Source organism: Muntiacus reevesi, chromosome 1 (assembly GCF_963930625.1).
Source record: "Muntiacus reevesi chromosome 1, mMunRee1.1, whole genome shotgun sequence".
NCBI lineage: Eukaryota > Metazoa > Chordata > Mammalia > Artiodactyla > Cervidae > Muntiacus > Muntiacus reevesi.
This window is the reverse complement of record NC_089249.1, coordinates 180,982,276-181,010,044: the sequence shown is the minus strand read 5'-3', so window position 1 is coordinate 181,010,044 and position 27,769 is coordinate 180,982,276. Positions and strand designations below refer to the sequence as shown.

Below are 27,769 nucleotides of genomic sequence, written 5' to 3'. Positions count from 1 at the left end.
TGCCGTGGCCATGACCGAGTGCAGCCAGGGATCCAGAATTGGAAACTCGGGGCTGAGCCCACCCTGCCAGAGCCAGGCACAGAGTCTGGGCACTGCAAGGCCCACCAGGACCACAGCCAGAACCCAACCTGGCCTCGCTGCAGCCAGGGACCTAAGATCCTGAGAACACAGGGAGCTTTGGGCCAAAGGTCGGAGGTCTGGCCTCCCGGAGGGCTCTGAGGGGCTGTCCCACCTGCCCAGCAGCTCCTTCCTCACTCCTGGGCCCAAGAGCATGGTTGGCTCTGAGTTGAAAAAGATAAAACCACACAAGTGTGTGCACAGGTCACCGAGGCTGTACCTTTGGGCTCTCTGTGGAGCACTGCCCTCCCCCGCTGGCCCCCGGCTGCCTCCCAGAGGAAGCAGGATCCAATCGGGGCCAAGGAAACACTCAGGGCTTTGTCCGGGAGCCGAGGCACAGGCTCCAAGACCTGGGTACAGGACTCAGGCTTTGTCTGGGTCTTGCCTGCTCCCTGACACTAGGTAAGACCCTCAGGCAGCTTTTACTGCCTGCTCAGGACTTCCCAGGTGGAGCTAGTGGTAAAGATCCCACCTGCCAATGCAAAAGACATAAGAGATGCGGGTTCAGTCCCTGAGTTGGGAGGATCCCCTGGGAGGAAGGCATGGCAACCCACTCCAGTATTCTTGCCTAGAGAATCCCATGGACAGAGGAGCCTGGCGAGCTACAGTCCATAGGGTCACAAAGAGTCAAACACAACCGAAGCGACTCAGCACACACACACTCACATGGAGGCCTCAGGCCTACAGGTTTATGGCCCACATACACCCAAAGCAGAGGCCCCCAACTCAGCATTTTAGCACCCCCACTGTGCTATGTGGTCAGCAAGGGTGGCCTCAGTCCAGGCCTGGGACCAGACCTACAGAAACGACACCTGGATCGCCCCAGGGGAACATTCAAGGTCTACCGTGCGACCTCCCGCCTGCAGCAGGCTTACCTGTGTCCAGGGCCTGTGGGCCCCCCACAGGAGGGGGTCTGGAGGTGGTCGGTCGATGATACACCACATGTACACGGCCCTGCTCGGCCTCCTTTGCTGCCAGACCTTTCTCCAGGGGCTCAATAAAGAATTCCTCCTCTTCCATACGGATCAGGCCAGCCTGCAGGGCAAAGACGAGATTGTTCAAATTCCCAGATCACAGCAGACCTACGAGGGGAAGCAGTGAGGAGGGCCCCAGAGAGCAGAACTTCTAACCTGGCTGCGCAGGGCCCAGTCAACCCCAGCTAGGTGTGAGGCTGGAACCCCAGGCCAGGAGGGGCATGCACAGAGGCCCCATCACGCCAGAGCCTCCACTTACAGCCATGAAGGCCAGAGCCATTTGGGGGCGGTAAACCCTGTCTGAGGAAGGGATTCTTGCCTGGGTCATCCCCACCCTCACCCCCAGGAGCTCAAAGTCCAAGACAAAGGCCAAAACTCTCAGCCACGGACTGAATCTGCCACAGATATGTTCAGTTGGACACAAATAGTATTTTCAAAGTTTTGAAACCAATCCTCAAAATGATAAGATTTCATGTTTCAAATGTGGAATTCCATCTTCCCTTGGAAGATGCAGGCTCTGACAACAGTGCATGGTGTCCAGCAGTGGACACGTGGATGGAGCACACTCTTCAGCTGCTGGCCACAGGCCCCACTGTATACCCGTTTATCCATGACGGTCAGCAGCCCAGACTCTACAGCAACTGAACCGCTGCCTCCACCAAAACTGGTTATGGCTCTTCCATGCTGTAAAGCCCTCAAAGGACCCCGGTCCCCATCAGGATTCAAGCTGCTCTATACTCTGGCATCCAAGGCTCTCAGCCTGCCACTGTCCTCTTTGCCCCCAGCTCACACACCTCACACCAGTCCCTAAAATAGTCCTGTCCTTCCAATACAGTGCACACCACCTGGTCTGCAAGCTCCTGAATCCACGGAGCCCTCAGCTTGGGAGGACCTGCTGCTTCCCCCACCCTTGGCCATCTGATAAACTCTAATTCTCCAAGGCTTGGCTCAGACCCCTCAAATGCCATCCCCCAACTGCAGGGACATGGCCCTGCCCTCCCCTCGAGGCCATCCCACTATCACTGCCCCATTCAGCTCCCATACTTCTGATTCCATAAACCAATTGTCATAGTAGGAGTCTCCACTGTGTCAAGCTGCAGATGTATTTGCTTTAGATCATATACCTATGAACTATCATAGTTTAGTGCCGGGAGCCGTTATGGGAGGTCCTGCCCGTGATGAGTTCATGAAGAAAATACCGGGCAGGCAAGGCCGTCCGGGACCCCATCCATGACGAGGTCACGAGGAAAAAACCTGACAGGCAAGGCCGTCTAGGATAAGGGACCCTCCAGGTTGGCCTCAGCCTCTACCCCACCCTGTATCCTCCCCCCTTTTCTGCTGTTGTTCTTGTTTACCCTGCTGCAGATTCTTGTGTTGCCTGCCAAGAGCTCTCCTGCTCCTCTTTCACTGAATAAAGACCAACTTAAAACCCTAATTAATAAATCTCCTGGACGCTGGTACCCTATGAAGGGGCCAGGGATGAAGGAAATGCTTCAATTCAAACCCTTTTGCTAGCATTCTGGCTTGTGTGATAAATATGTGCTCTCATTGCAAAAAATGCTCTTGATTGTTCTAAACATCCTAAGCACAGTACACTAACAAAAGAAACTATTAAGCATAGGCCCCTTCACGGGGTGAGAAAAGCTCCGCAAATATGATAGCCACAAATGTGCCTAATAGAAAATACTTTAGATAGAGATTAGCTGGTGACTTCTTGCAGGTGGTTAACTTTTAGACTAAGAGCCTGTTTTGTGCCATATCTGCTGTTTCTGCAGTCCTTCGCATTTCTGTTCTGTAAAAATGTAATCCTATCTAGTTCCCATAGAGATGACGCTTATTAGAAAGAAAATAGATTAATTATAAGAAAAATAGGGTCGGCTACTGAAGTTGCTTAAGTCACACCAGGTGCAAGCCATAAAATGTTAGCAGGCCTGACGGCCAAATGATAAGAAAGACTCTTGTGAACGAAAAAGTATGTGGGTGACATCCAGTTTCTGTTGAAGGTCAAGTTGCTGCAATGTTTTGAGATGCCTTGTGTGTAAGCAACATGCACTTCCCCCAAAGATGTTGTTAAGGGTATAAAGGGGCCGTGCAAAAATAAACTTCAGACTCAGCCTCGAGCTTTGTCTCACTCTCTCTCTCATTCGCCGATGTCGTTCATCCTGAGGGTTCTCCTGGATCCTGCCGGGGCTGGACCCCAGCAGTTTAGAATTTTTAAACCACTTTTTTGAGGTACAGCTGACATATAAAAAGATGGTACATAGTTAATATATACAACTCAATAAGTTCGGGAATGAGTATATACTCATGAGGGCTTTCCTGGTGACTCAGATGGTAAACAATCTGCCTGCAATGCAGGAGACCCAGGTTTGATCCCTGGGTGGGGAAGATCCCCTGGAAAAGGAAACGGCAACCCACTCCAGTATTCCTGCCTGGAGAATTCCAGGGACAGAGGAGCCCGGCAAGTTACAGTCCATGGGGCTGCAAAGAGCCGCACATGACTGAGCAACTAACACTTTCATTTTGACTTTCATATACTCGTAAAACCATCACCGCCAAGAAGGTCATAAATACATCCATCACCTCTCATGGCATCCCTCTACATCTTTTATTGTTATCATTTTTGGGGGGATAAGAACACTATATGTAAAATCAACCATCTAAGCAAATTTTAAGTATATTAAAAACTATTTTTGATAGAGTATTGTTAGTTATAGGCACTGTGCTATATAAAAGATTTCCAGTACCTACTTATCTTGCATACTGAAATTTTGTACTCTTTGACAATTACCTCCCATTTCCTCCTCCCTCCAGCCCCTGACTACCACCATCCAACTCCCTACTTCTATGAGTTTGGCTGTTCTTGATTCTACACATAAGTGAGATGTTACAGTATTTGTCTTTCTGTGTCTAGCTTATTTCACTTAGCATAATATCCTCCAGTTTCAGCCATTCTAGGCAAGTGGCAGAATTGCCTTCCTTATAAAAGCTGAATAAAAATATTTCCATTTCAACAGCATCTGTAGAATACATTGTACACGACTACCACATTTCTTTATCAACTTGTCATCCACAGATGGACCTTTGGATTGTTTCCATGTCCATTGTGAATAAAGCTGTAACGAACATGGGAGTACAGATACCTCTTCAATATCCTGTTTTTGTTTTCTCTACGTTCTCTACGTTCCCAGAAGTGGGATTGTTGGTTACATGGTAGTTATATTTTAATTTTTTGAGGAACCTCCATATTGTTTTCCATGGTGACTAAGCCAATTTCATTTTTTTGCATTCAGTTTTCCCAACACCAAGACACTATCTTTTCACATTGAACGTTCTTGGCTCCTTTGTCAAATATAAACTGACTGTATATGCATTCCGGGGTTATTTCAGGGTTCTTGATTCTGATCCATTGGTCTATGTGTCTGCTTTTATGCCAGTACCATACTGTTTTTACTACTAGAGCTTTGTATATGTTTTGAAATTGGGAAGTGTGATGCCTCCAGCTTTGTTCTGTCTCAAGGTATTCGAGGTATTTTTGTGGCTCCATAAAAATTTTAGGATTTTTTTATATTGGAATTTTGAATTTTGATAAGGACTACACTGAATCTATAAATAGTTTTGGACACTATGGACATTTTATAAATATTAACTCTTCTGATCCATGAACACAGCATACCTTTCCATTTATTTGTGTTTTCTTCAATATCTTCAATTAGCATCTTATAGTATTCAGTCCATAGATCTTTCACTTCTTCTGGTAAATTTATCCCTAAGTATTTTACGGCATCAGATCTATTGAAATGGAAATATTTTATTTCTTTGTCAGTTCACTATTGGTGAATTTTGTATGCTGATTTTGTACCCTAAAACTTTACTGAATTTATTAATTAGTTCCAACAGTGTTTTTGATGGGTTCTTTAGAATTTTCTATATACAAGATCATGTCATAAGGAAACAGATACAATTTTACCACTTCTTTCTAATCTGGATGCCTTTTATTTCTTTTTCTTGCTCTGGCTAGAACTTCCAGTATTATTTTCAACAGGAGTTGTGAGAATAGGCAACCTTGTCTTATTCATGATCTCAGAGAGAAAGCCTTCAACCTTTTACCATTGTGCATGATATTAGCTATGGGCTTGTCACATATGGTCTTTATTATGTTGAGGTATGTTCCTTCTACACTTAATTTATTCAGAGTTTTTAATCATGAAAAAGGTTGAATTTTGTCAAATGCTTATTCTGTAAATATTGAAATGACCATATTAATATAAATTTTATTTTTCATTCTATTAAGGTGGTATATTACATCTATTGATTTTCATATGTTGAATCAACCTTGCATCCTAGGGATGAATCTCACTTGATCATGGTGTATAATCCTTTTAAAGTGCTGTTGAATTTGGTTTGCTAATATTCCGTGAAGAATTTTTGCATCTATATTCATCAGGGTTATTGCCCTGTAGTTTTCTTTTCTTATAGTGTCCTCATCTGGCTTTGGTATCAGAAAAATGTTGGCCTCACAAAAATGAGTTTAGGAGTGCTCCCTCCTCTTTAAATTTTTGGAAGAGTTTGAGAAGGATTGACATTAACTCTTCAATAAATGTTTGGTAGAATTTACCTGTGATGTCATGTAGTCTTGGGTTTTTATTTGTTTGGAGATTTTTGATTACTGACTCAATCTCCTTACTCATTATTGGTCTATTGAGATTTCTTATTTCTTCATGATTCAGTAATGGTAGGTTGTATAATTCTAGTAATTTATTCATTTCTTCTAGGTTGGTCAATTTGTTGGTATATACTTATTCATAGTAGTCTCTTATGATCTTTTACATTTCTGTAACATCCAGTTGCAGTGTCTCCTCTTTCATGTATTGAGTCTTCTCTTTTTCTTGGTAAGTCTGTTAATTTTTTTTTTTAAAGCCAACTCTTAGTTTTGATTACCTTCTTCATTGTTTTTCTATTCTCTATTTCACTTATTTCTGTTTTGATCCTTGTTATCTCTTTCCTTCCACTAACTCTGGGCTTAGTTTATTTATCTTCTCCTAGTTCCTTCAGGTATAAAGTTAGGTAGTTTATTCGAGAGCTTTCTTTTTTATCATATGCTTTTATTGCTATAAACTTTCATATATATATTTAAATATATATAAAATTTATATACAAATTTCAGAACTGCTTATATTATAAAATTTCAGAACATCTATAAAATTTCAGAACTGCTTTTGTTATGCCACATAAGTTTTGGTATGCTGTGTTTCCATTTTTGTTTCAAGATATTTTCTTTATTTCCCTTTGATTTTTCCTTGGACCCTTTGGTTGTTCAGCAGTGTGTTAATTTCTATGAATTGTGAATTTTTCAGTTTTCCTCTTGTTATTGATTTCTAGTTTCATACCACTGTAGTCAGAAAAGTTACTTGGTATGTCTTCAGTCTTTTACATTTGCTAAGATTTGTTTTTTGACTTAATATATGACCTCTTTTGGAAATTGTTGCATGCAGGCTTGAGAAAAATGTGTATCGTGCTAATATTGGGTGGAAAGTCCTATGTCTGCTAGGTCCGTTTGGCCTATATAAGACTACAGTATAGCTTAAATCCAATGTTTTCTTATCGATTTTCTGTCTGAATGATCTAAAGTCTACCACTATTATTGTATTGTTGTCTATTTCTCCTTTCAGATCTATTACTATTTGACTGAAAACTTTAGGTGCTTTGATGTTGGGTGCATACACATTTACAAGTGTTATATTCTTAAGCTGAATTTCCACTTGACCATTATACAATGACTTTCTTTGCTTCTTGTTACGGTTTTTGACTTAGTCTGTTTTGTCTAATAAGTACAGCTTACCCCTTTCTCTTTTGGTTTCCCTTTGCATAGACTATCTTTCCCATTCCTTCACTTTGAGTTTGTCTATCTTTAAAGCTGACGTGAGTCTCTTGTTGGGAGCACAGAGCCATGTCTTGCTTTTGCTTGCTTGCTTTTTTAATCTATTCAGTCATTCTGTCTTTTGATTTGAGAATTTAACCCACTTACATTAAAGTAATTGTTGATAAGTAAGGACTTATCGAAGCCATCTTGTTAATTAATTTCTAACTTTTTTATAGCTCCTTTCTTCCTCTCTTCCTGTCTTCTTTTGTGAATTGATAACTTTCTGTAGTGGCATACTTTGATTCTCTTCTCTTCAGTTTATGAACATGTTCATGTTGTGTGTATAAAGGTTTTTGTTTTGTGGTTACTCTGAGGTTTATTTGAAACATATTATAGATACAAGTGTTTAAGTTAATAATTTAATTTCAATTACATGCAAAAACTCTGTATTTTTATCCCTCACTTCCACATTTTATATTTTGACATTATAATTTACATATTTTTATATTGTGTATCCACTAACAAATTATTGTAGTTATACTATTTGTAATAATACTTTGATTCTTTAACCTGTATACTAGAGTTAAGTAGCTAACATACCACCATATTACAGAATTAAAGTATTCTGAATTTGACCATATATCTGCCTTTACCAGTGTGTTATATACTTTCACATATTCGTATTACTAATTAGTGTCATTTTGTTTCAGCTTAAAGAACTCCTTTCAGCATTTCTCATAAGGCAGATCTACTAGTGATGAACTCTCTCATCATTTGTTTGGGAAGGTCTTTTTCTTGCCTTCATTTCTGAAAGACAACTTTGCCAAGTAAAGCATTCTTCATGGGTGGTTTTTTTCCTTTCAGCCCTTTGAACATATCATTCCACTCTCCTGACCTGCAAAGTTTTTGTTGAGAAATCCACTGATGACCTCATTGGGATTCTCTTATATAAGAGAAATTTTTTCTCTTGTTCTTTTTAAAAGTATCTCTTTGTCTTTTTATAATATTATAATGTGTCTTGAAGAAGGTCATTTTGGGGTGACCTAGTAGCTTCATGTCTATGGGGTCGCACAGAGTCAGACATGACTGAAGCAACTTAGCAACTGCAGCAGCAGCAGCAGTAGCTTCATGAACGTAGATGTCCAAATCCCTTTCCAAGGTTTGAGAAGTTCTCAGCTATTGTTTATTAAAAGAATTTTAATAAACCCTCTGCCACTTTCTCCCCCTCTTCTCCTTCTTGGAATTCAGTAATACATAGATTATTTCTCTTAATGAGTCCCATAAGCTTCCTCATTCCTTTTCACTCTTTTTTCTTTTTGCTGTACTGATTAGACAATTTCAAATGATCTGTCTTTAAGTTCACTGATTCTCTGTTTTGTGTTCTCTACTGAATTCTTCCATTTAGTCATTGTATTCTTCAGCTCCAAAATTTTGTTTGGTTTTTTTTATGTTTTCTGTTTCTTTGTTGAAAAGAATGAAACTTTTCATTTTGTTCTTGCACTGTTTCTCTGATTTCATTAAGTTTTTTGTCTTGAGTTATCTTGTAGCTTTCAGATTATCTTTAGGACAAACTTTGAATTTTTTATCACACAATTCATGTATCTCATTTCTTTTGGGTCAGCTACTGAAAATCCACTGCATTCCTTTGATGATGTGATGTTTACCCAATTCTTCAAAATCCATAGCTTTCTTCACATTTCCAGATTTTATAGACTGACTTCGGTAAGAAAGACCTTCACTGCGGTTGGAGGCTGGGGGTGCACACTGGACCTATGGTACAAAGCACCAAGTGTGGGGGAATGTGGCGGATCTGGGTCCAGGCGGGACTTGATATCTCATTGGCTCAGGCTGCTAGATCCGTGACATCAACAACTGGGTGGCCCCTGGTGACAGCTACTGCAGTGAGTCCATAATGGTTGCAAGGACTTGGGGTCCTCAGTGGGGTCTACGGGTTCAGCAGCTAGTTACCAGAGCTGGCAGTGGTGGTAGCCAGAACAAGCAGTATGCACATACTTCGCTTCAGGGGCCAGCTTCAGGGCCTGTGTAGTGGCAGTGTCTGCTTGTCATTCATGACAAGGGTCAGGGCAGCAGGAAGGGCCAACTGCAGGCACACGAGCAGCTACCTGAGCCCTGGCTGCTGATATGCACTCCTATGGCTGCAGGGTCTCACCACAGGGGCACACGTGGCAGTGGAGGCTGAGGATGGAAATCAAGTTGATGGCAAACATGTGCACAACTGGAGGCTAATCCCGAGTATATGAATACTGGTGGGAGTTAAACATGGTCTAGGCAGGTATTCCACACTTGTTGTTGTTGTTCAGTTGCTAAGTCATGTCTGACTCTGCGACCTCAAGGACTGCAGCATGCCAGGCTTCCCTGTCCTTTACCATCTCCCAGAGTTTACTCAAACTCATGTCCGTGATACCATCCAATCATCTCTTCCTCTGTTGCCCCCTTCTCCTCCTGCCCTCAATCATTCTCAGCATCAGGGTCTTCTCCAATGAGTCAGCTCTTTGCATCAGGTGGCCAAAATATTGGAGCTTTAGCTTCAGCATCAGTCCTTCCAATGAATATTCACAGTTGATTTCCCTTAGGATTGACGGGTTGGATCTCCTTGCAGTCTTTGAAAGGGACTTTCAAAAGGACTTTCAAGAGTCTTCCCCAGACTCTTGAAAAGAGTTCAAAAGTTATCAAATCGATTCTTTTGGAGCTCAGCCTTCTTTATGGTGCAACTCACATCTGTACAGGACTACTGGAAAAACCATAGCTTTGACTAGACGGACCTTTGTCGGTAAAGTGATATCTCTGCTTTTGAATATGCTGTTTAGGTTTGTCATAACTTTTCTTCCAAGGAGCAAGCGTCTTTTAATTTCATGGCTGCATTCACCATCTGCAGTGATTTAGAGTCCAAGAAAATGAAGTCTGTCACTGTTACCACTTTTTCTCCATCTGTTTGCTATGAAGTGATGGGACTGAATGCTATGATCTTAGTGTTTTGAATGTTGAGTTTTAAGCCAGGTTTTTCACTCTCGTCTCTCACTCTTATTGAGAGTTCCTCTTTGCTTTCTGCCATTAGAGTGGTATCATCTGCATATCTGAGATTGTTGATATTTCTCTCAGCAATCTTGATTCCAGCTTGTGATTCATCCAGTCCTACATTTCACATGATGTACTCTGCATAAAAGTTAAATAAGCAGGATGACAAAAATAAAGCCTTGCCATACTCCGTTCCCCATTCTGAGCCAGTCTGTTGTTCCATGTCCTTATATCCTGCACTTACGTAGCTTTAAAGGCCTAGGCCAGCCCATCCTGTGTTGAGGGTGGGGAAGGGCAGGATGGTAGCAGGAGGGCTCAGGGGCCCTGTGTCTGTGAATGCGATTACCCACAGAGCAAAGCCTCAGTAGTAAAATCTGCAGGAGGTCTGCAGCAGCTGTGTTCACCATCGGTTTCTTGGTTTCTTTAGCGGTGAAAGCTGCTGGGCTCCTCTGTAAAGCAGGCCACTGAGAAGCACGGTCACTCCCACTACGCAGCTCATGGGAGCCCCTGTTCTTCTTCCCAGTTGTTTCTATTCATTTCAGTTTTGCTGGTCTCTGGGTGAAACCAAAGTTGGTCCTTTGTGCATTACCCAACGAAGCTAGGAAAGCTGACGGCTCACACCACTCCTTTTCCCAGTGAGGGAAACATTCTTGCTGGGGATGATAGGATGACACATGCAGAATGAAACCATCTTCCTTCTCTTCTTCAGCTGTTATTCTCAGGTTTTTTTAGTTCTACTGTGTTACTGAAGTTTTTAAGTGGATTCCAGAGCTCTCCTAGAGTCGCTTGTCTTCATGGATAGCTGTTTAATTGTTTATCTTTGCTGAGGGATGGAGGTTGGGATCACCTAACACATCTACTTAGTGACTTCACTCAGGAGTTTTAAAAGCTTGAATTAGGTGCTCTGACTTAAGAATCAGAGGGTTCCACATAAATGGACAGATTTCAAGATTCTCTCAAAGCATCAGAAAGGCTGGTACTTCCTATTTCCCATCAGCTTAGCCGGCAGTGGCCAGAGGTTCCCTCTAGGGTTCTCCTCTTGAGCCTCCAGAGGGAATACAGCCCTGCTAATAACTACTTTGGCCTCCAGACGTGAGAGAAGACATTTCTCTTGTCTTCAGTAATTTCCAGCAGCTGCAGGAAGCTAATACAGGGCCCCGGTGGGCAGAGGGGCGAGGTGGGTGGCTATTCTCTGAGGGCCACAGGAAGGGGCACAGGAGTTGCAGACCCCTGAGAACACAGGTTTGAGGCATCCTGGACTTCTGGGGAAGGGGTCTAGGACAAACAGGAAGGGCAGGAAGAATGAGAGCCAGAATGGGACACCAAGATCACCCGTCTGTGGGAAGAGAGAGAAGAGAGACCCATGGGAACCCTGCAGGCCCCCACATTCTGACTCATCCCTGAGTCCTAGGGCCCTTTCAGGCTTGGAGAGGGTGAGCAAATATCTGTGAGATAAGTGAGTAAGCAACCCCGATACAGCAGGACATGTCCTCTGATAGAAAGACAGATGGCAGGGCGAGGATGCTGCGGGCCATCCCCTTGTACTGGCACATGGTTAATAGTGTTCACACCAGTAAATCTCTCTGTATGCTGCCACTGACTTTTCCCATGTCTGCAGTTTGGGGGCACACTGGTGTCTCGAACCCATCTCACTGATGGAACCCAAGGACACGTGGCAGGGTGGCAGTGGGTGAGTGGCCTGGAAGTTTGGTGTCCTGAGTTCCTGGCACCATTTCCGTCCGACCAGGCAGCCTCAGCCCAAGTGTCGGAGCTCCCGGCCTTTCGATACACTTGCCTGTAAAGGAGGGATGGTTGTCCTTCCCCTCACGTGGTTGCTGCAGGTACATAGGCAACCTAGGAGGCACTCAGAATCGGGGCACACAGGCAGCACTCTGCAACCCAAGTGGTATCATCTACCTGCTTGCTTTCCAAGGGAAAAACTGAGACTGAGAGGCAGGAAGCTCTGCCAGGGACACACGAGGTCCAAGAATCAAACCCCAGGCCCCAGACAGAATGAATATATCCTAGGTGGAGACCCAGGCCTATCCTGCCTTACTAGGGCATGGCATGGAGAAGATCCTCTGGAGTAGGAACTGGCAACCCACTCCAGTATTCTTGCCAGAAAACTCTCATGGACAGAGGAGCCTGGCAGTCTATAGTCCATAGGGTCACAAGGAGCAGACACCACTGAGCCAATATGCACGAACCGGGGCATCGGAGTCCAGCAGGACAGACCCTCCTCTGGAGGGAAACTTGCACCCGAGTCAGAGCCACCTGTGCCATAGGCCCAGCCTCCTGGGATCATGCTGGAGGGACCCAGTGTGACAATGACCCAGAACCTAGTCTGTTTAGGGCCAGTCTTCCCTGGCTTGAGAGACTCCAGGACTATTTGGGGTCCCCCTGTCCACGGGGATCGGGTTCTCTTCCCTGGTCAGACTTTTCTGGTTAAAGGTCATGGGGCTGACAAAAGGGCACTGGATCTGTTTGATGCTGACCTCTACCTTGCTGTTATCAGAAGCCAGGGTCCAAGTTGGCTAAGCTGCCTGGCAGGGACCCTCCAGATGCCATCTGATAATGGTACCCTTCAGTGCCATTTGAAGGGCACTGTAGTGCTCTGAGATAAATCTGAACTATGGCACCAGATACTCAGGTATCCTCATGCAACCAGAGACTTCTAAACTGACAGTTCTCTCATGGAGAAGTTACATCCCTCACCGGCATCAGCCCATCTCTGACAAGCACTGAGGAACGAACAGGGGGTCACACTGATGTATAAGCTGGGCCTGCCCCAAGGCGGCAGCTGACCACTCCGAGACTGGTGGATGACCACCCCAGACCAGAATTCAGTCACCCTGAGATCAGAGGCTGCCCACCTCAGGACCAACAGATGACTGATCACCCCTCAAGACCACCAGCCAAAGCACTGCTTGCTAAGGGGCTCTCCACAAGGAAAGCGGGACTCCTTTCATTGCCTGATTCTCAGGCATTTTAGTATGCATGCCAGGAATAATCTGTCTGAAAAGCTGCAAAGGAAAATTGACAAAAGAACAAGGTACAGAACGTGGGGTATGTTTTGCTGAGTTTTCTCCAGGACTTTGATTTTCCTGCTGCCAGTGGCAAATATATCTGGTTTTACATGTAATTTTTATTAATAAGAATCAATTTCTTCTCCCCACTTAATAAATATTGAAGAAGTCTCTGAAGCACCCTGATGTGAAGGGCATTCAATCAGAAGTCTGCCCTAGTCTGTCCAGCCTGATGTTACATGGAGGGGCTGGCTCTCACCTGAAATCCACTCTGCTCTTGCCTGGCCAGGAGTGGGGCTCACGGGAGGACCTTGTCCCTAACCGTCAGGGTCCGCCACTGAGACCTGGTAGGTCTTTGCTCATCAAATCACTAGTTCTCAGATCTCGGTGAACTGTACGATGCCTGCCCTTTTCCCTCCTTTCTCTAGGCCTTGTTCTTTTGCTGTTTGGTTTTTTACAAGTATGACTTGTGGCATCTTAGTTCCCCGACCAGGGATTGAACCTGAGACTCAGCAATGAAAGTACCAAGTCCTCATAACTGGACCACCAGGCAATTTCCTGCTGTTTGGATTTTGATGAAGTTGTGACTAGAAATGGAAACTAAAAGTTAAACATCTGTCAGAATCAAGAGGCTTGACAGACACCCTCTGTTACTTTGAATTCTAAGCAGTAGAGACACTGACCCTCTCAGGGATGTGGTCTCACGGGAAGGCCCGTGTATGCCCTGCTTCCATGTGAGAGGCCCAGTTTGCAGTCCCCAGGGGCTACCTCAGTGGAAGTCACAGGCCACAACACATGCAGATTCCTGTGTGCGGGCCAGGGGTCGGGTCTGTCAGCTTCATCACGCTTGCAACCTTCAGTGCCACGACTGCCATGTGTCAGGGGGTGCAGTAGTGATGATCGAGAATAGAAAGAAAAAAAGAAGTTGGTCCCCAAACAGAAGGATCCAGACTGTGGCAGAAGACAAGACAGCATGTGTCTGCAGCAGCTCACAGATGCCCCAAACTTGACTTTGCTCTGAAGCATACATGCCTGTGTGTATACGCACACGTCCATGTGCACACACACACACTCTTGCCAGCGGAACGCCCCCAAAATGCTGACATCCGATAAGCACGCATCTGTCCTCTCCGCTGCCTGTCAGCTACTGCTCTGCCCCTTGCAGAACATCACCTTCTGGGGGGGGTCTGCCTGTGGATGGGCAGAGTCCCTGCCTCCCCTGCTCTCTGCCTCATTGGTGGACACGTAGGCCTTGCCATGTGCCATCCAAACCCTCCTTCCTCTTGGGGAGCCAACCTTCCTGCTGGTGTATAATCTCTCTCCTTATTAACAATCAGAGAGAGGTGTTAAAGATCTGTGAGTATCAAACCGAGACTATCTTTGATTCAATCAGAAAGTTTAAAATAGAACTGAAAAGGGAATAATTTTCTCACTATGAATTTCATGCTTTTTAAAATATGAAAGAGCTTTACTGGGCTGTAATTCATATATCATACAATTCATTCACTTACACCATACAGCTCAACTACCACCACAAATTTAGAACATTTTCAATATATCCCCCAAAAGAAACCCTATACACATTTGCAGCCAGTCCCTATTTTCTCCCAGTTCCCTCATCAACCCCGCTGCCATGCATCGGCCCCTGGCAACCACTTAATCTACTTTATTTCTCTATGGATCTGCTTACTCTGGACATTTCATTCACATCAAATCATACAGTATGTGATCCTTTGTGACTGGTTTCATTCACCTAGTAAAATGTTTACAAGATTCCTAATATGTCATCACTTAAGTTCATTTTTATTGTCCAATAATACTCCATTTTACAGATGTTCCACATTTTATTTATCCATTCACTAGTTGATGGACATTTGGATTGCTTCCACTTTTTTGGCTTTTATAAATAACACTGTTTTGAACATTTATGCTCAAGCTTTTGTGTAGACATATGTTTTCATTTTTCTTGAGTATATACCTAGAAATGGAGTCATTGGGCCATAGGGCAACTTTATGCCAAACCAGCTACATAATTTCACATTCCCACCAGCAGTGTATAAGGGTTCCAATTTCTCCACATCCTCACCGACACTTACTATCTACCTTATTCCTTCCAGCCACCCCCATGTGTATGGACTGATGTCCTTTTGTGATCGTGATTAGAATCTTCCTGATGACTAAGGAGTTGGGCATCTTTTCACATGCTTATTGGCCATTTGTTTCTCTTCTTTGGAGAAATGACTATTCAGTCTCACTGCTCATCTTTTAACTGGATTAATTTCATTTTTGAGTTGTAGGAGTTCTTTATTCTAGATACAATTCCCTAATAGATATGTGATGTGCAAATATTTTCTATCATTCTGTAGGTTATCTTCTGACTTTCTTGATGGTGTTCTTTGAAGTTATAAAGGACATTCATAAAGTACACCTTATCTATTTTTTCTTTTATCATTTGTGCTCTTGGTGTTTTATCTAAGGCTTTGCCTAACCCAAAATAATAAAGATTTCTTCCTACATTTTTATGAGTTTTATAGTTTTAGATCTTATATTTAGATCTATGATCCATTTTGAGTTAATCTTTATATGACGTGAGGTTCCAACTTCATTCTTTTGCTTGTGGATATTCAATTGCCCCAATACCATTTGTTGAAAAGACTATTCTTTCCTCCACTGATGTCCTGGCACTCTTTTTAAAAATCAATGCAAAGAGTTATTTCTGGATTCTCAGTTCTATTTCATGGATCTATATGTTTATCCTTCTGCCGGTACCACAGTCTTGACTACCAAAACCTTGTAAGTTTTGAAATCAGAAAGTGTGAGTTCTCTAACCTCGTTCTTTTCCAATACTGTTTTGACTATTTTGGGTTTCTTGTATTTTCATATGAACTTTAGCTTGTCAATTCCTGCCAAGAAGCCAACTGGGACTGTGATAGAATACAATGCCTTTTAACACCATGTTTGGTGTCACACTGATTCACCCTTATGCCAACCCTTGAGGAATGCTGGCCTAGAGAGAACACTGCATTAGAAACCAAGAGACCAGGATGGGAACCCTAACTCTGCAGACTAACCAGATGTGTGACCTTGAGCAAATCAGAGCCTCAGGAAGCTGCAGGGTTCGGGCTCACTGTACCACCTCTGCTGCTAGACAGAATCTTCTCAATAGCATCACCTCAGCACCACTTTATATCTCTTTTCATCATTCCTCTCCTGCCACTTAATGCAGCCCAGGCTTGAACTAAAAATTTAGTCCCCACAGATGAGGAAATCACAGGTTAAAAGTATCAGAATTGACCTCTTCGTCTACTCCACTGCAATAATTATGGTTACAAACTAGAAGTCATTTATCATATATTCTGGAAAGGAAATCCATGCAATGTAAAAAATAATTCATAATTCAACGTTAATAACTTGGGGCAAAAACTGTCAAACAAGTCAGCAAAAATGAAAGAAAAGGGTAGAGGAGGTAGAAGAAGTAGTCTAACTGCATTAATTTCTTAAATGAACATAAAAGGATCAATAGTTACTGACAAGCTGGTAAAGTTGATAGCCATAAGTTTGAGAATACTAAAAAAGCCATAACTGGAAAAATTAATATATTCCTTCCAAATAACTGAACATGGAGAATAGAAAATATAAAAACAGCAAAAAAAAAAAAGCATAAAAAATGTAAGTAGGATGACAGAAGTGACAACAAATATATCTGTTATAACAATAAATGTAAATGCTCAGATTACTTCTAAAAATCTCTATGACTTGCCCAAAATATGACAAAATTTATGCTAGACCAAAAGAGTTTTACAGACAAGACTTTTCACCACTTAAACAACAAATACATCCATGTCATATCATTGAAGGCAGGCCCAGCTCTGCTGTGATGATGAACTTAGGTAAAGTCATATATGTCTCCGTGCCTATTATCAGCGCAACCTAAGAGTGCAGGGCAAGCCCAGTAAGTTACTCGGCTTCGATTCAAATGTTGCTTCAGCACTGGCTAACTGGATTCAGCTTCAGAGTTTCCAGCGTAAAATAAGGATAATGATAATATTCACACAGTGGGTTGGAGGGTTAAACCAGGTAAAGCGCTCAGCACAGTGCGTATGTAACAAACTAGCCAATATCATCCTTATTAGTAAGACAAAGGAGAGCTGTGCAGACACACACAGAGAGAACAAAGGTTTAACAGAGCCATGGTTTGGAATGTGTTTTGCTTTTTTATCAATGTTGTCTGTATTTTTTGAGGACTTTTTTCTTTTTTGCAAAAGGCACACATCAAAACAGACAATTTGTTTAAAGAAAGGAGCAGGAAAAGGGGGAATGGGCAGGGTAAGAAAGATAAGGGAGAAAAAAACGGGATAAACAAGATGCTAACAAGAATGCTTCATGGGGACCAAAGCAGAGGCCAGACTGTCAGTCTTCTCAGTAAATCAAGCAGCGCCAGGACGGCTCCCACGGGAGCTGGCCTGTCTGGCCTATGAGAGTCCACACCAGTGCTGGGGTGGGCCTCTAGGAGCTGGTCTCCCAGCCAGGCTAAGATAGAGGGGTCAGCAGGTCGGGCCCAGACCCCAGGACCATGACAGGCCTGCCCATCCATCACAAGCACTGACACCCACCCCTGCCAGATGCTCTAGCTGACATTTCCCAGGTCCTACTCAGCATGTAGACTGCGTCGGGGAATGTCCCCAGTCACAAATTAACATTCGCATAAATAACAAGGCACTCTATAGTAAAGAAGAAAAATGACTCTTGCTGTAGGAACATTTGCCAAAATACCAAAAGGTGCACTTTTTCTTTCTGAGCTTCCATATCTCACCCGCTGGGCCCCAGCAGACTATGGCCTTGAGACGCAAGGTGGAGGTGAGCTAACAGAATACAGTCCAAGTTCCTTGTTCAACATCCTGTTAACAGACCCTCATCTGAGCTGGAGCCCAGCCCTAGGGCATCCCAGCCCACACAGCACACATACCAGCAGCTAAAATCCAACGCATTTGCACTGCTGTCCAGCCTCCTTGGCGACCACGCACACCCTGCTTTTCCTCCCCTCCTCTGACTTGTCTGGGACCAGCATGTCTGAGCCCCACCAGCCCTACTGGTCCAGACACAGTCTGGTCAGGGGCTGGGGAACTGGAGCCCCTCTAGCAGCACCTCTGTCTGCTTTTGCCCCAGATGTGTGTCCTTTGAGGTGCTATTGTGAAGGCACTAATGCCCCCATAGGCAATGTCACAGGTGGCTGGGTCCTGGGCCGAGGAGTCACCAGCCACCTGCACCCACAGAGCTCCAGACTCCTCACACACTGTCACTCAGTCCTCCTTGGTCTCCCAGAGATGTACACTGCAAGCAGAGCACACGAGGGCCCACTTCAGGGCCCAGGTGCCAGGCAACCCCAGGACCATCCCTCGGCATTCAGGCAGACGCACTCCACACTGGCCAGCTTCCTCCCACAAGACCAGCACCTCCTCCACGACCTCCGCCTTCGCCTGCTCGTTTCAACAAAATCCTGTAGTCTGCATGTCTTCAACCATAGAGATTTATCTTCCTGATTTCTAGAAGTCAGAGATCAAGTCAGCGAGGCTGTCAGCAGGGTGGTTTCTTCTGACGCCTCTCTCCTCTCTCTCTCGCCTCTCACGTGGTCACCCTTCCATGTGAGTCTATGTCCAAATTTCCTCTTAATAAGGAAGTCACATTGGATTAAGTTTCCACCCAGCTGACTCATTTCAAAAGACCCTGATGTTGGGAAAGATTGAAGGCAGAAAGAGGAGGGGACAACAGAGGATGAGATGGTTGGATGGCATCAACGACTCAATGGACATGCATTTGGGTGGACTCCGGGAGTTGGTGATGCACAGGGCGGCCTGGCGTGCTGCGGTTCGCGGGGTCGCAAAGAGTCAGACACGACTGAGCGACTGAACTGAACTGAACACATGACCTTAATGGAACTTAGATAATCTCTGGGAAGGCCCTATCTCCTGTTTTGGGGTCACATTCTGAGGTACTAGGGGGATAGGATTTGCCATATGAACATGGGTTGAGGAGCCTTCCCTGTGGCCCAGATGGTAAAGAGTCTGCCTGCAATGTGGGAGACTCCAGTTTGATCCCTGGGTTGAGAAGATCTCCTAGAGAAGGAAAAGGCAACCCACTCCAGTACTCTTGTCTGGAAAAATCCCATGGACAGAGGAGCCTGGTGAGCTACAGTCCATTGGGTCACACACAGTTGAACATGACTGAGTCACTAACAATTTAGCCCAGAACAGCCTCTGTGCACCAACGCTGCCCAGACTCAGAGCTGGTTGCTGGCAGGGGTGCCAGGTGGCCCTTGGGCCCAGAATAACAGGGCTGGGCAGGGCTGCCGCTCAGGGAGCGACTCTGGGCAGTAGTAAGGAGGTCACCCCCTGAGTCACACCTAAGTCGGCCAGCACTCAGGCAAGTTGGAGCACAGCCAAGGCTGACCTCATGGGGCTCCTGACACTCCCTCCTAGAATGGACATTCTCGTTCCCATGACACAGAGCAGTGAGTGCAGGCCCACGGGGGTAGGAAAGCTGCACAGCACGCACGAGGACCCCGGCTTCCGAACCAACCCCCGTCCTGGGAACCAGAGAGCCCTGCCCCAGAGCCCCACTGTGGGCAGGTCCCTCGATCCTCCATGCCCATAGAGAGGAGATGGGCCTCCCGCCAAGGGGCTCCCCCATGCCCACAGCACTCCAGAATTTTGGGGGCTCCCAAGGCTGAGTCTTCACGGTTGCAGAAGACTTGGGAATGCAATGCTAGCTGGGCAGCACACCCAAAGAGGCAACACCCGTTCCAGGAAGGAAACCCTCAGTTCCAGGGGCCCAGGAAGCAGTGTCTTGCTCCTTCCCACGTGGGATGCTCCTCCAGGACCAGGGGGAAGACACAGGCTCACCAAGGGTCCAGCGGCCTGGCTGATGGATGGACAAAAGCTGGTTTGGTGGACAGGGCTCATGCCCAGACAGGTATAAGGAAGCTAGACCCAGGGGAAGCCTGCAGCCTTAACCCAGACTCCCCTTAACACACATCTGGCTGGGGTGGACTTGGGTGGGAGCAGCTAGGGCCACAGCCAGAAGCAGGGATCTAGGTCAGGCTCAGAGCAGCGGGGGGAAGATGCACCGCCCAGAGGATGTGTGCCTCAGAGACCCAACGTCCCTGGCAGGGAAAGCGCAGCCTGCCACTCGGTCCCCAGAGCAAGTTTCTGCACTTGATTTTGCGGCGCTGGCTCAGCTCTCCTCTTCCCGAGCCTGTTTCCCAAGGTAGAAGTCAGTGTCACAGAGGGCAGGTTGAGGGTATCCTGGGTGCAAACAACTGCTGGGCACCCAGGTCTTCAAGTTTTCCAGGCAGAGAAGCCTCGCTTTCTGTGCTCACCGCGGGCCATCGCCTCCCTGGGTCTCTGGGCGACCAGCCACTCTCCGGGCATCTCAGGCCTCGTGCTCACAGAGAGCCTGGCGCCCTGCCTGACTTCGGTTTCTTTCAAATCCGGCTTCTTTTCCTTCTTGGATCTCTAGGGCCTGTGGTGGTATCCGGGGCAGGCTGACCGCCAACCGTCCTCTGCCCGCCTGCCCAGCTGCCTCTCCCGGGCAGGCGGCCCTGCCATGCCCAAGGCTCTCCACTGTCCCCGCTTGTCCAGATTTCCCAAAACAAAATCAGGCCACACCATCTGACAAAGAATCTCGTCTGGCTTATTCCTGGGGAAAGACAGGGCTAGAAGGGCCAGGTTCTCTGGGCGACAGCCAGGTCCTCCCCAGGCCCTCGGATGCTGCATCCTCCCTTGTGAAGCACTGATGTCCAGGGTGATGGGCTGGGCCCCTGCAACAGTGACCTTGGGATGTTGATTATTTCCAGAGCCAGGATGGCAGCCATACACCCCTGGACCCCTCTGTGGATCGTCATTGCCTAGACATGGAGCCTGAGCAGCAAGGCCAGCAATGACCAAAGGGACTGCATCCAAAACAAAGGCCCAGTGGGCCCACTGTCTCTTGCCACTGTGGGAAATTCAGGGGAAGTTCACACACGGCATCAAGTGCCCCGTGGGATCCTGCTCCCGACAGGGGACCGGGCCTCCAGGTGCCCCACCGGGAGACAGTGGTAGAGTCCCAGAGTTTGAAAGGAGACATCAGACAGATGTCCGATCCACTCCCTGGATCCAAATTCATCCGTAGAAACTCCAGGCACCGCATAGAAACCACACACAGTAACCCGGTCTGCCTACCAACGGGCCCGGCCTGGGCTCTCAAAGCCTCCACTGGAGGCCAGCAGGTGAGCTGACGGCAGCTCAAGCAAGCAGAGACCACACATACTCCAGACCAAGTCCACGAGGAGACTGCTGCCCCAGCCCGCTCTCCCCGCCACGGGACTGCCTCCCCTCCTTCAGGGTTCCATTGACAGCGATGCTCTTTCTGCACAGATGGATTGCTTCACCACCCCTGGTGAAATGGTGCAACCACTGTGAGAAACGGTACGACTGTTCCTCAAAAAGTTAAAAATAGAACTATGAGATGATCCAGAAACATCTGGGTATATACCCAGAAGAATTGAAAGCAGGGTCTCAAAAAGCTATTGGTACATCCATGTTCTCAGCAGCATTATTCACAGCAGCTAATCTGTGGAAGCAACCCAAATGTCCCTCAATGGACGAAATGGATGGCAAAATGTGGCATACACATACCAAGGAATGGAAGATATTAAAAAGAAAAGAGGTTCTCACACATACTGCAACCCGGATGGATCCTGAGGACATGATTCTAAGTGGGGCCAGACAATCACAAAAGTGCAGACACTGTATGACCTCATTTATATGAGGTACTTAGAGCAGCAAATTCATAGAGACAGAAAGCAGAACAGTGGTTGCCAGGGGCTGTGGGGAATGGAGAAGGGGGGAGCTACTGTTTAATGGGTAGAGTTTTGCTTTCACAAGATGAAAAGAGTTACAGGAATGGATGGTGGTAACAGTTGCACAAAAATATGAATGTATTTAACACCACTAAACTTGCTCTTAAAGATTATTAAGACAGTAAATCTTAGGTTAAGTGTATTTTTTCACAATGAAAAAACAACTTCTTAAATCATACCTAATCATATCAAAAAGATAGAGGATCCAACCTGAAGATGCTCTCATTTGCCAAATCAGATAACTTTAATAAAAGAACAAATAATTATAGTAATTGGCTAAAACCCACAGAATAAAATACATATCCACAAGTCCATACTGGTATAAATAAATAACTGAATAAGGGCTTCCCTGGTAGCTCAGTCAGTAAAGAATCTGCCTGCAATGCAGGAGACTCGGGTTTGATACCTGGATTGTGAAGATCCCCTGGAGAAGGAAATGGCCACTCACTCCAGTGTTCTTGCCTGGAGAATCCCTTGGACAGAGGAGCCTAGCAGGCTACAGTCCATGGGATCCCAAGAGTTGGACATGACTTAGGGACTAAACCACCGAGGAAGAGGGAACAGTTCTTCCTTACAGTGGAATGCAATTAGCAAATGTAGAAGAAATGATGGAGACAGAAAGGCACCAAGGTAAACACCGCAGTAAAGGATCATTGCAGATAAGAGTCACCCACGGGCGCCAAAATCAGTGGGCGAAAGTATGAGAAACAGAACGCTTGCATAATCTCCGAGTATCTCGTCACAAGATATTTATGAATTAGAAAGGAAAAACCTGAAGGTTTACAGAGGAGAGCCCCAGGAGATGAAGGCGGCAGGGGAAGGAGGTTCCTCAAAGTGATGAAGATTACTGTCTCTAACAGCCAGACAATTTGACATCACACAGCACATTGTGGGCCCATCACTTCAGGGCAAATAGATGGGGAAACAACGGAAACAGTGACAGACTTTATTTTCTTTGCCTCCAAAATCACTGCAGGTGCTGACAGCAGCCATGAAATGAAAAGACACTTGCTCCTTGGAAGAAAAGCTATGACAAACCTACACAGTGTATTAAAAAGCAGAGCCATTACTTTGATAACAAAGGTCCGTCTAGTCAAGGCTATGGTTTTTCCAGTGGTCATGTATGGATGTGAGAGTTGGACTGTGAAGAAAGCTGAGTGCTGAAGAATTGATACTTTTGAACTGTGATGTTGGAAGAGACTCTTTGAGAGTCCCTTGGACTGCAAGGAGATCCAACCAGTCCATCCTAAAGGAGATCAGTCCTGGGTATTCATTGGAAGAACTGAGGCAGAAGCTGAAACTCCAGTACTTTGGCCACCTGATGAGAACTGACTCAGTGGAAAGACTCTGATGCTGGGAAAGATTGAAGACAGGAGGAGAAAGGGATGACAGAGGATGAGATGGTTGGATGGCATCACCAACTCGATGGACATGAGTTTGAGCAAGCTCTGGGAGTTGGTGATGGACAGGGAAGCCTGGCGTGCTGTAGTCCATGGGGTCACAAATAGTCGGACACGATTGAGCGACTGAACTGATCTGAGCACAGTGTGGAGCAGGCAACCCTTCCGTGATATCCCTGCCCCAAACGTGTAACTCATCTAACCTGAGGACACATCAGACAGAGTCATGCAGAGGACATTTACAAAACAACGGACTGGTCCTCTTCAAAAGAGCCGGGGCCAGGAATGACAGATTGAGGATCCCAGACAGGAGAACACCTCAGAGACACAACTACTAAATGCCACGTGGTATCTTGCCTGGGATCCTGAACCAGAAAAAAAGACAGGAGTCAGAAAGTAGGTGAAAGGCAAGTACAGTCTGGAGTCTAAGTAATAACACGAGGTCGTTCAGGGTGAACCTCCTGGTTTCGATCATTGTTCAGGGTCACAGACATGTTAACACAGGGAAGCTTAAGGAAAGGGCACCCAGGAAATCTCTGCGCTGTTTTTGCAACTTTCTCTATGTCTAAAGCTATTTTAAAGCAGGAAGATCAAACACATCAGAGGGCACGCCCCCCTCGCTGTTCCTGGCACCCTCTGACTAGTTCAGTTTTCACCAATCACTAGGCACTTGATGGGCGTGTGTTAGCTGCCTCCAGCTCCGGCACAGACACACGGGACTTCACTAGAGCACCCAGAGTCTGGTGGGGGCCCCGCCAGAGTGGTGAGTTCCAGGGGACAGGGCGGGGACTGCAAAGGCAAGGAGGAGGAAGGAAGCCTGGCATGCTCCACAAACATCAAAGGAAAGTCTGAGGCCAAAGCAGAGCTCTCAGGCAGAGGTCCACACCTGACTGGTGCCCACATGGGCCCTGCAGCTGCCCGCTGGACACTCTCCAACCCTCTGACCGAGACATGTGGGCCCCAGGTGCCCCAAGAACTCCAGGTTCATGTCTGAGAGGGTGTCCCAGGGTCCTGGGCAAGCAGAGCCCCTCCCTCTAGCTGAAGGGACATCGCCTTCGTGGACCTGTGTGGAACGGAGCACCAGAGTGGGGCTGGCAGTTTTCTTTGGTGACCCACCCTCACACCAGACACAGAGTGAGCCCAGAATTCTGGGCTCCGGTGCCCACGGCCTGGCCTTCTGCTTGAGTTGCACGTGTGGGCTCGGGTGCTGGCTCTCACCACCCGAGCTTCAGCCTCGCTGGCACTCCTGGTCCACAGCACCCAGCAGCAGGCATCATTTGCCCTGTGTGGCTCGCAGACTCCACACCACATGCACACAGCCCTCGGGGGCTGGCCACACACCTCAGCTTTGAGGGCCACGGAAGCTCCTGTCTTGCATCCTCCCTCACCTCTGAGCCCCACTGCATGCCACACTCTCACAGCTGGGTCCACAGAGGGCTGGCAAGCCTCGCGTGGACGGGGCAGCTCTTCTCTCTACCTGCCGGTGGCAGAAGGCATGGAAGGCCCCTCCAGGGTGCAGGATAACAGCCTAAGGTCTGTATGGAAGATGTGGCTGGATGTGTGGTTCTTCACTCACACAATAAAGTTCCCAGCAGTAAATTTAATATGACCAGAAATGCACAATGGTTCAGTTTAGCTTGGACGGTAAAGCGTCTGCCTACAATGCGGGAGACCCGGGTTTGATCCCTGGGTTGGGAAGATCCCCTGGAGAAGGAAATGGCAACCCACGCCAGTATTCCTGCCTGGAAAATCCCATGGATGGAGGAACCTGGTGGGCTACAGTACATGAGGTGGCAAAGAGTCAGACACGACTGAGCGATTTCTCTTCACTCTTCACTTCAGTCTCCTGCATAGCCTGGGTCAGAACTGCACTGGTGGTCATCACCAACAAAGCACGAGAATGCCACAGAATTCCCAGACAGACGGATGAACTGAGTCAGGAGGAACACCATAACCAGCACTAAATGCATAGAATTTGGGAACACAAAAGCAAGAGATCTAGACAAGCAGGTTCCATAGAGCTATTACTGTGAGTAATAACCACATGGCTACCTTTCCCCTGCTATGAGAGACATATGAAATTAGATAGGAAGAGAACACTCAATACAAAGAACACAAAGAGACGCTTCTTCGACCCAAACAAGAAGACACAGCGAGCACGCCCTAAGAAGGATCTTTGCTGCATTGACTGGACAGTAAACTACCAGGCTGGCACCCCTTCCCCCCATTCCTCTAAATCTGCATCAATACATCACAATTCCCCCCATGGGCCTGTGGATCTTGGAACACACTTTAATCAAATTATTTATACAGAAAACAAATATCTGCCCAGGAACCCCCAAATACCCTAGAGACAGCCATACCACTGGAAGCCGTCTAGAAGAAGTGTTACTAAGGAGCCCAGGTGAGGAGAGGCGGGAGCCAGCTCACCCATTTTGATGCTCTCTTCCTGGGATGCACATCTGAGACAGAAGAACCACAGCAGGGCCAAGTGAGTCCCGAGCCCCACTTGGTGTCCTGACACTGTGCAAGCAGCTTTCCATTTCTAAGTCTCCATCACCAGGCCCCAAGGCTTGCCTTTAACGCCCTTCTGCTCCCGTCTTCCTGGAGGCTGTCAGGGGCTCTGAGCCCCCGCGGTCCCAGCCGCGCCTCCGCAGCTCCCGGCACTGTGAGCTCACCGGTGAGGACCCACGGATCCTCTCTCACGCGTGCAGTAAGTGCTAACCACTGCCTCCCTCCCTGTTTACAGAGAGGTGGATGTGGGAAAACAGTCTGGCCCCTCGTCCCCCTGCTCTCCCAGAAAGGGGGCACAACGGCCATCATGTTGCTTTGTCCCCACAGACTCGCACTTCCTCAGAAAGTGCTAAGCCTCACCGAGGAGTCCAGGGTGCTATGCCTCCCTCTGAGTAAGTCAGATTAATTAGCCAATTCACACATGGGGAGCCTCTTATTCTTGCAGGCTTTGTTTACAGGTCAGAAATTAGACTCGAAGCGAAAACTGACATCTCAGTGTGAAGAGTGTTTTCCCTCACAATACAGCGACTCAGGGCCGGGGGCTCAGACGACATGTGGGCCATCCCTTCCCTTCACTGTGGACCAGGGAGCGGCAGTGGCCGGCAGGACACAATGAGACATGAGCTTTCCGTGGCGGTGGAGCCGAAGGACTCGCAGGACCCAGGACCCGATGGGAACTGGAAATCTGTCTCATTTTGTTTAGTTATTTTATTGAGATGCTGGTGCCTCCCGAGCACTCAGCTTTATCCCTGAGATCTGGGTGTGTGGTGCTGAGGAAGGTGTGTGACCTGTAGCCAGAGCCGACAGCCTAGAAACACATCCAGCCAGCCAATTATGTTCAGCTGATGCTCTTTCCTTAGCAACTGGATCCCATGAACAGGGACAAGGGAAGCCTGACTAGAAGCTCCATCCAGGTTCTGAGCACGGTCCTCGCAGCACTGGGACCTGACCCCTGGGAAAGCTGGGTGCAGCCGGCCCAGGGTTGCCCAGCAGCCCCGCTGGTCTGATCTGCTCAGCACATCCTCGGGCGCACAGTCTGTGGTGCTCGGGAGTGGTGGCCCTGAGACCCCACACCCTTGGCACCAAAGGCCCTGGGAGGCGGCAGGGCTGCCCAGGCCCCAGCCCTGGCCCCTCCTGCAGCATCGCTGCAGCAGAACCTGCAGGGTGGCCTCAGTGCAGCGCTCCAGCTTATCAGGAGGCCTTGCTGGCTGAGTAGGAAGGCGTATCGCCAGCAGCAAATGTCAAGATTATCTCTGAACAGCCCTCACTCCCGCACCAGGTCGAGTAGATGTGGGTTTCATAGGCATTCAATACAGTAACTGTTTTGCACAGAGATGTGGGGACCCACCAAGGCAGTCTGAAGAAGGAAGAAAAGAAACTCCCGTGCAGATGTCCAGTGCTGTGACCCTTTTGGTCTGCCTGTCACTACTGCCTCCTGGCGATCACAGAAGCCTCCTGCTGGCTTCATGATCCCTTGGTTTCTGCTCCAAAACCAGGCCTGGAACACCCTCCTGAAGGCTGGTTTGTCATCCTCACAGTACGACAGCACCCAGCAAAAGACCCAGCACTTATCAGTGCTAAAAAAACAAGCTCCTGATGGAGAAGGAAAGCTAAATTGGAAAAGACGGAGCATGTGGTCGGCTTCTCTCCTTTCAGGTTGAACCTCAGAGCTGGCTGTTCTACTTCTGCCTCCCAAGCCCCTTCACCTCTATCCTGCCCTGCACTGGACGTGGACCAGGCCAGCAGCCTCTCCCTGGCTGTCTTGGCCAAGGGAGGTGGCAACAGGAGGTCAGGGGCTGGAGAGAGACTTTCCCACAATCTCGGCTCCCACTGTGGTTGGTCCCTGAGCTCCACCCACCCTGCAGGTCCCCTAATGATGTCCAAGGCTCAGTGAGGTATGCAGTGGAACCCCAGGTCCTCTGAGGCCCTGGCTGATGCAC

The 27,769-nt window shown here is 47.1% G+C and overlaps 1 protein-coding gene across 1 annotated transcript in view; it reads right to left on the bottom strand.

Moving 5' to 3' along the window:
• ADAMTS2 (ADAM metallopeptidase with thrombospondin type 1 motif 2) overlaps positions 1-27,769 on the bottom strand; it is a 254,371-nt gene that overhangs the window by 170,489 nt on the left and 56,113 nt on the right. The window contains exon 3 of the mRNA XM_065917308.1: positions 993-1,152. Coding sequence (XP_065773380.1) covers positions 993-1,152 — 160 coding nt within the window. The remainder of the gene's footprint in view (positions 1-992; positions 1,153-27,769) is intronic.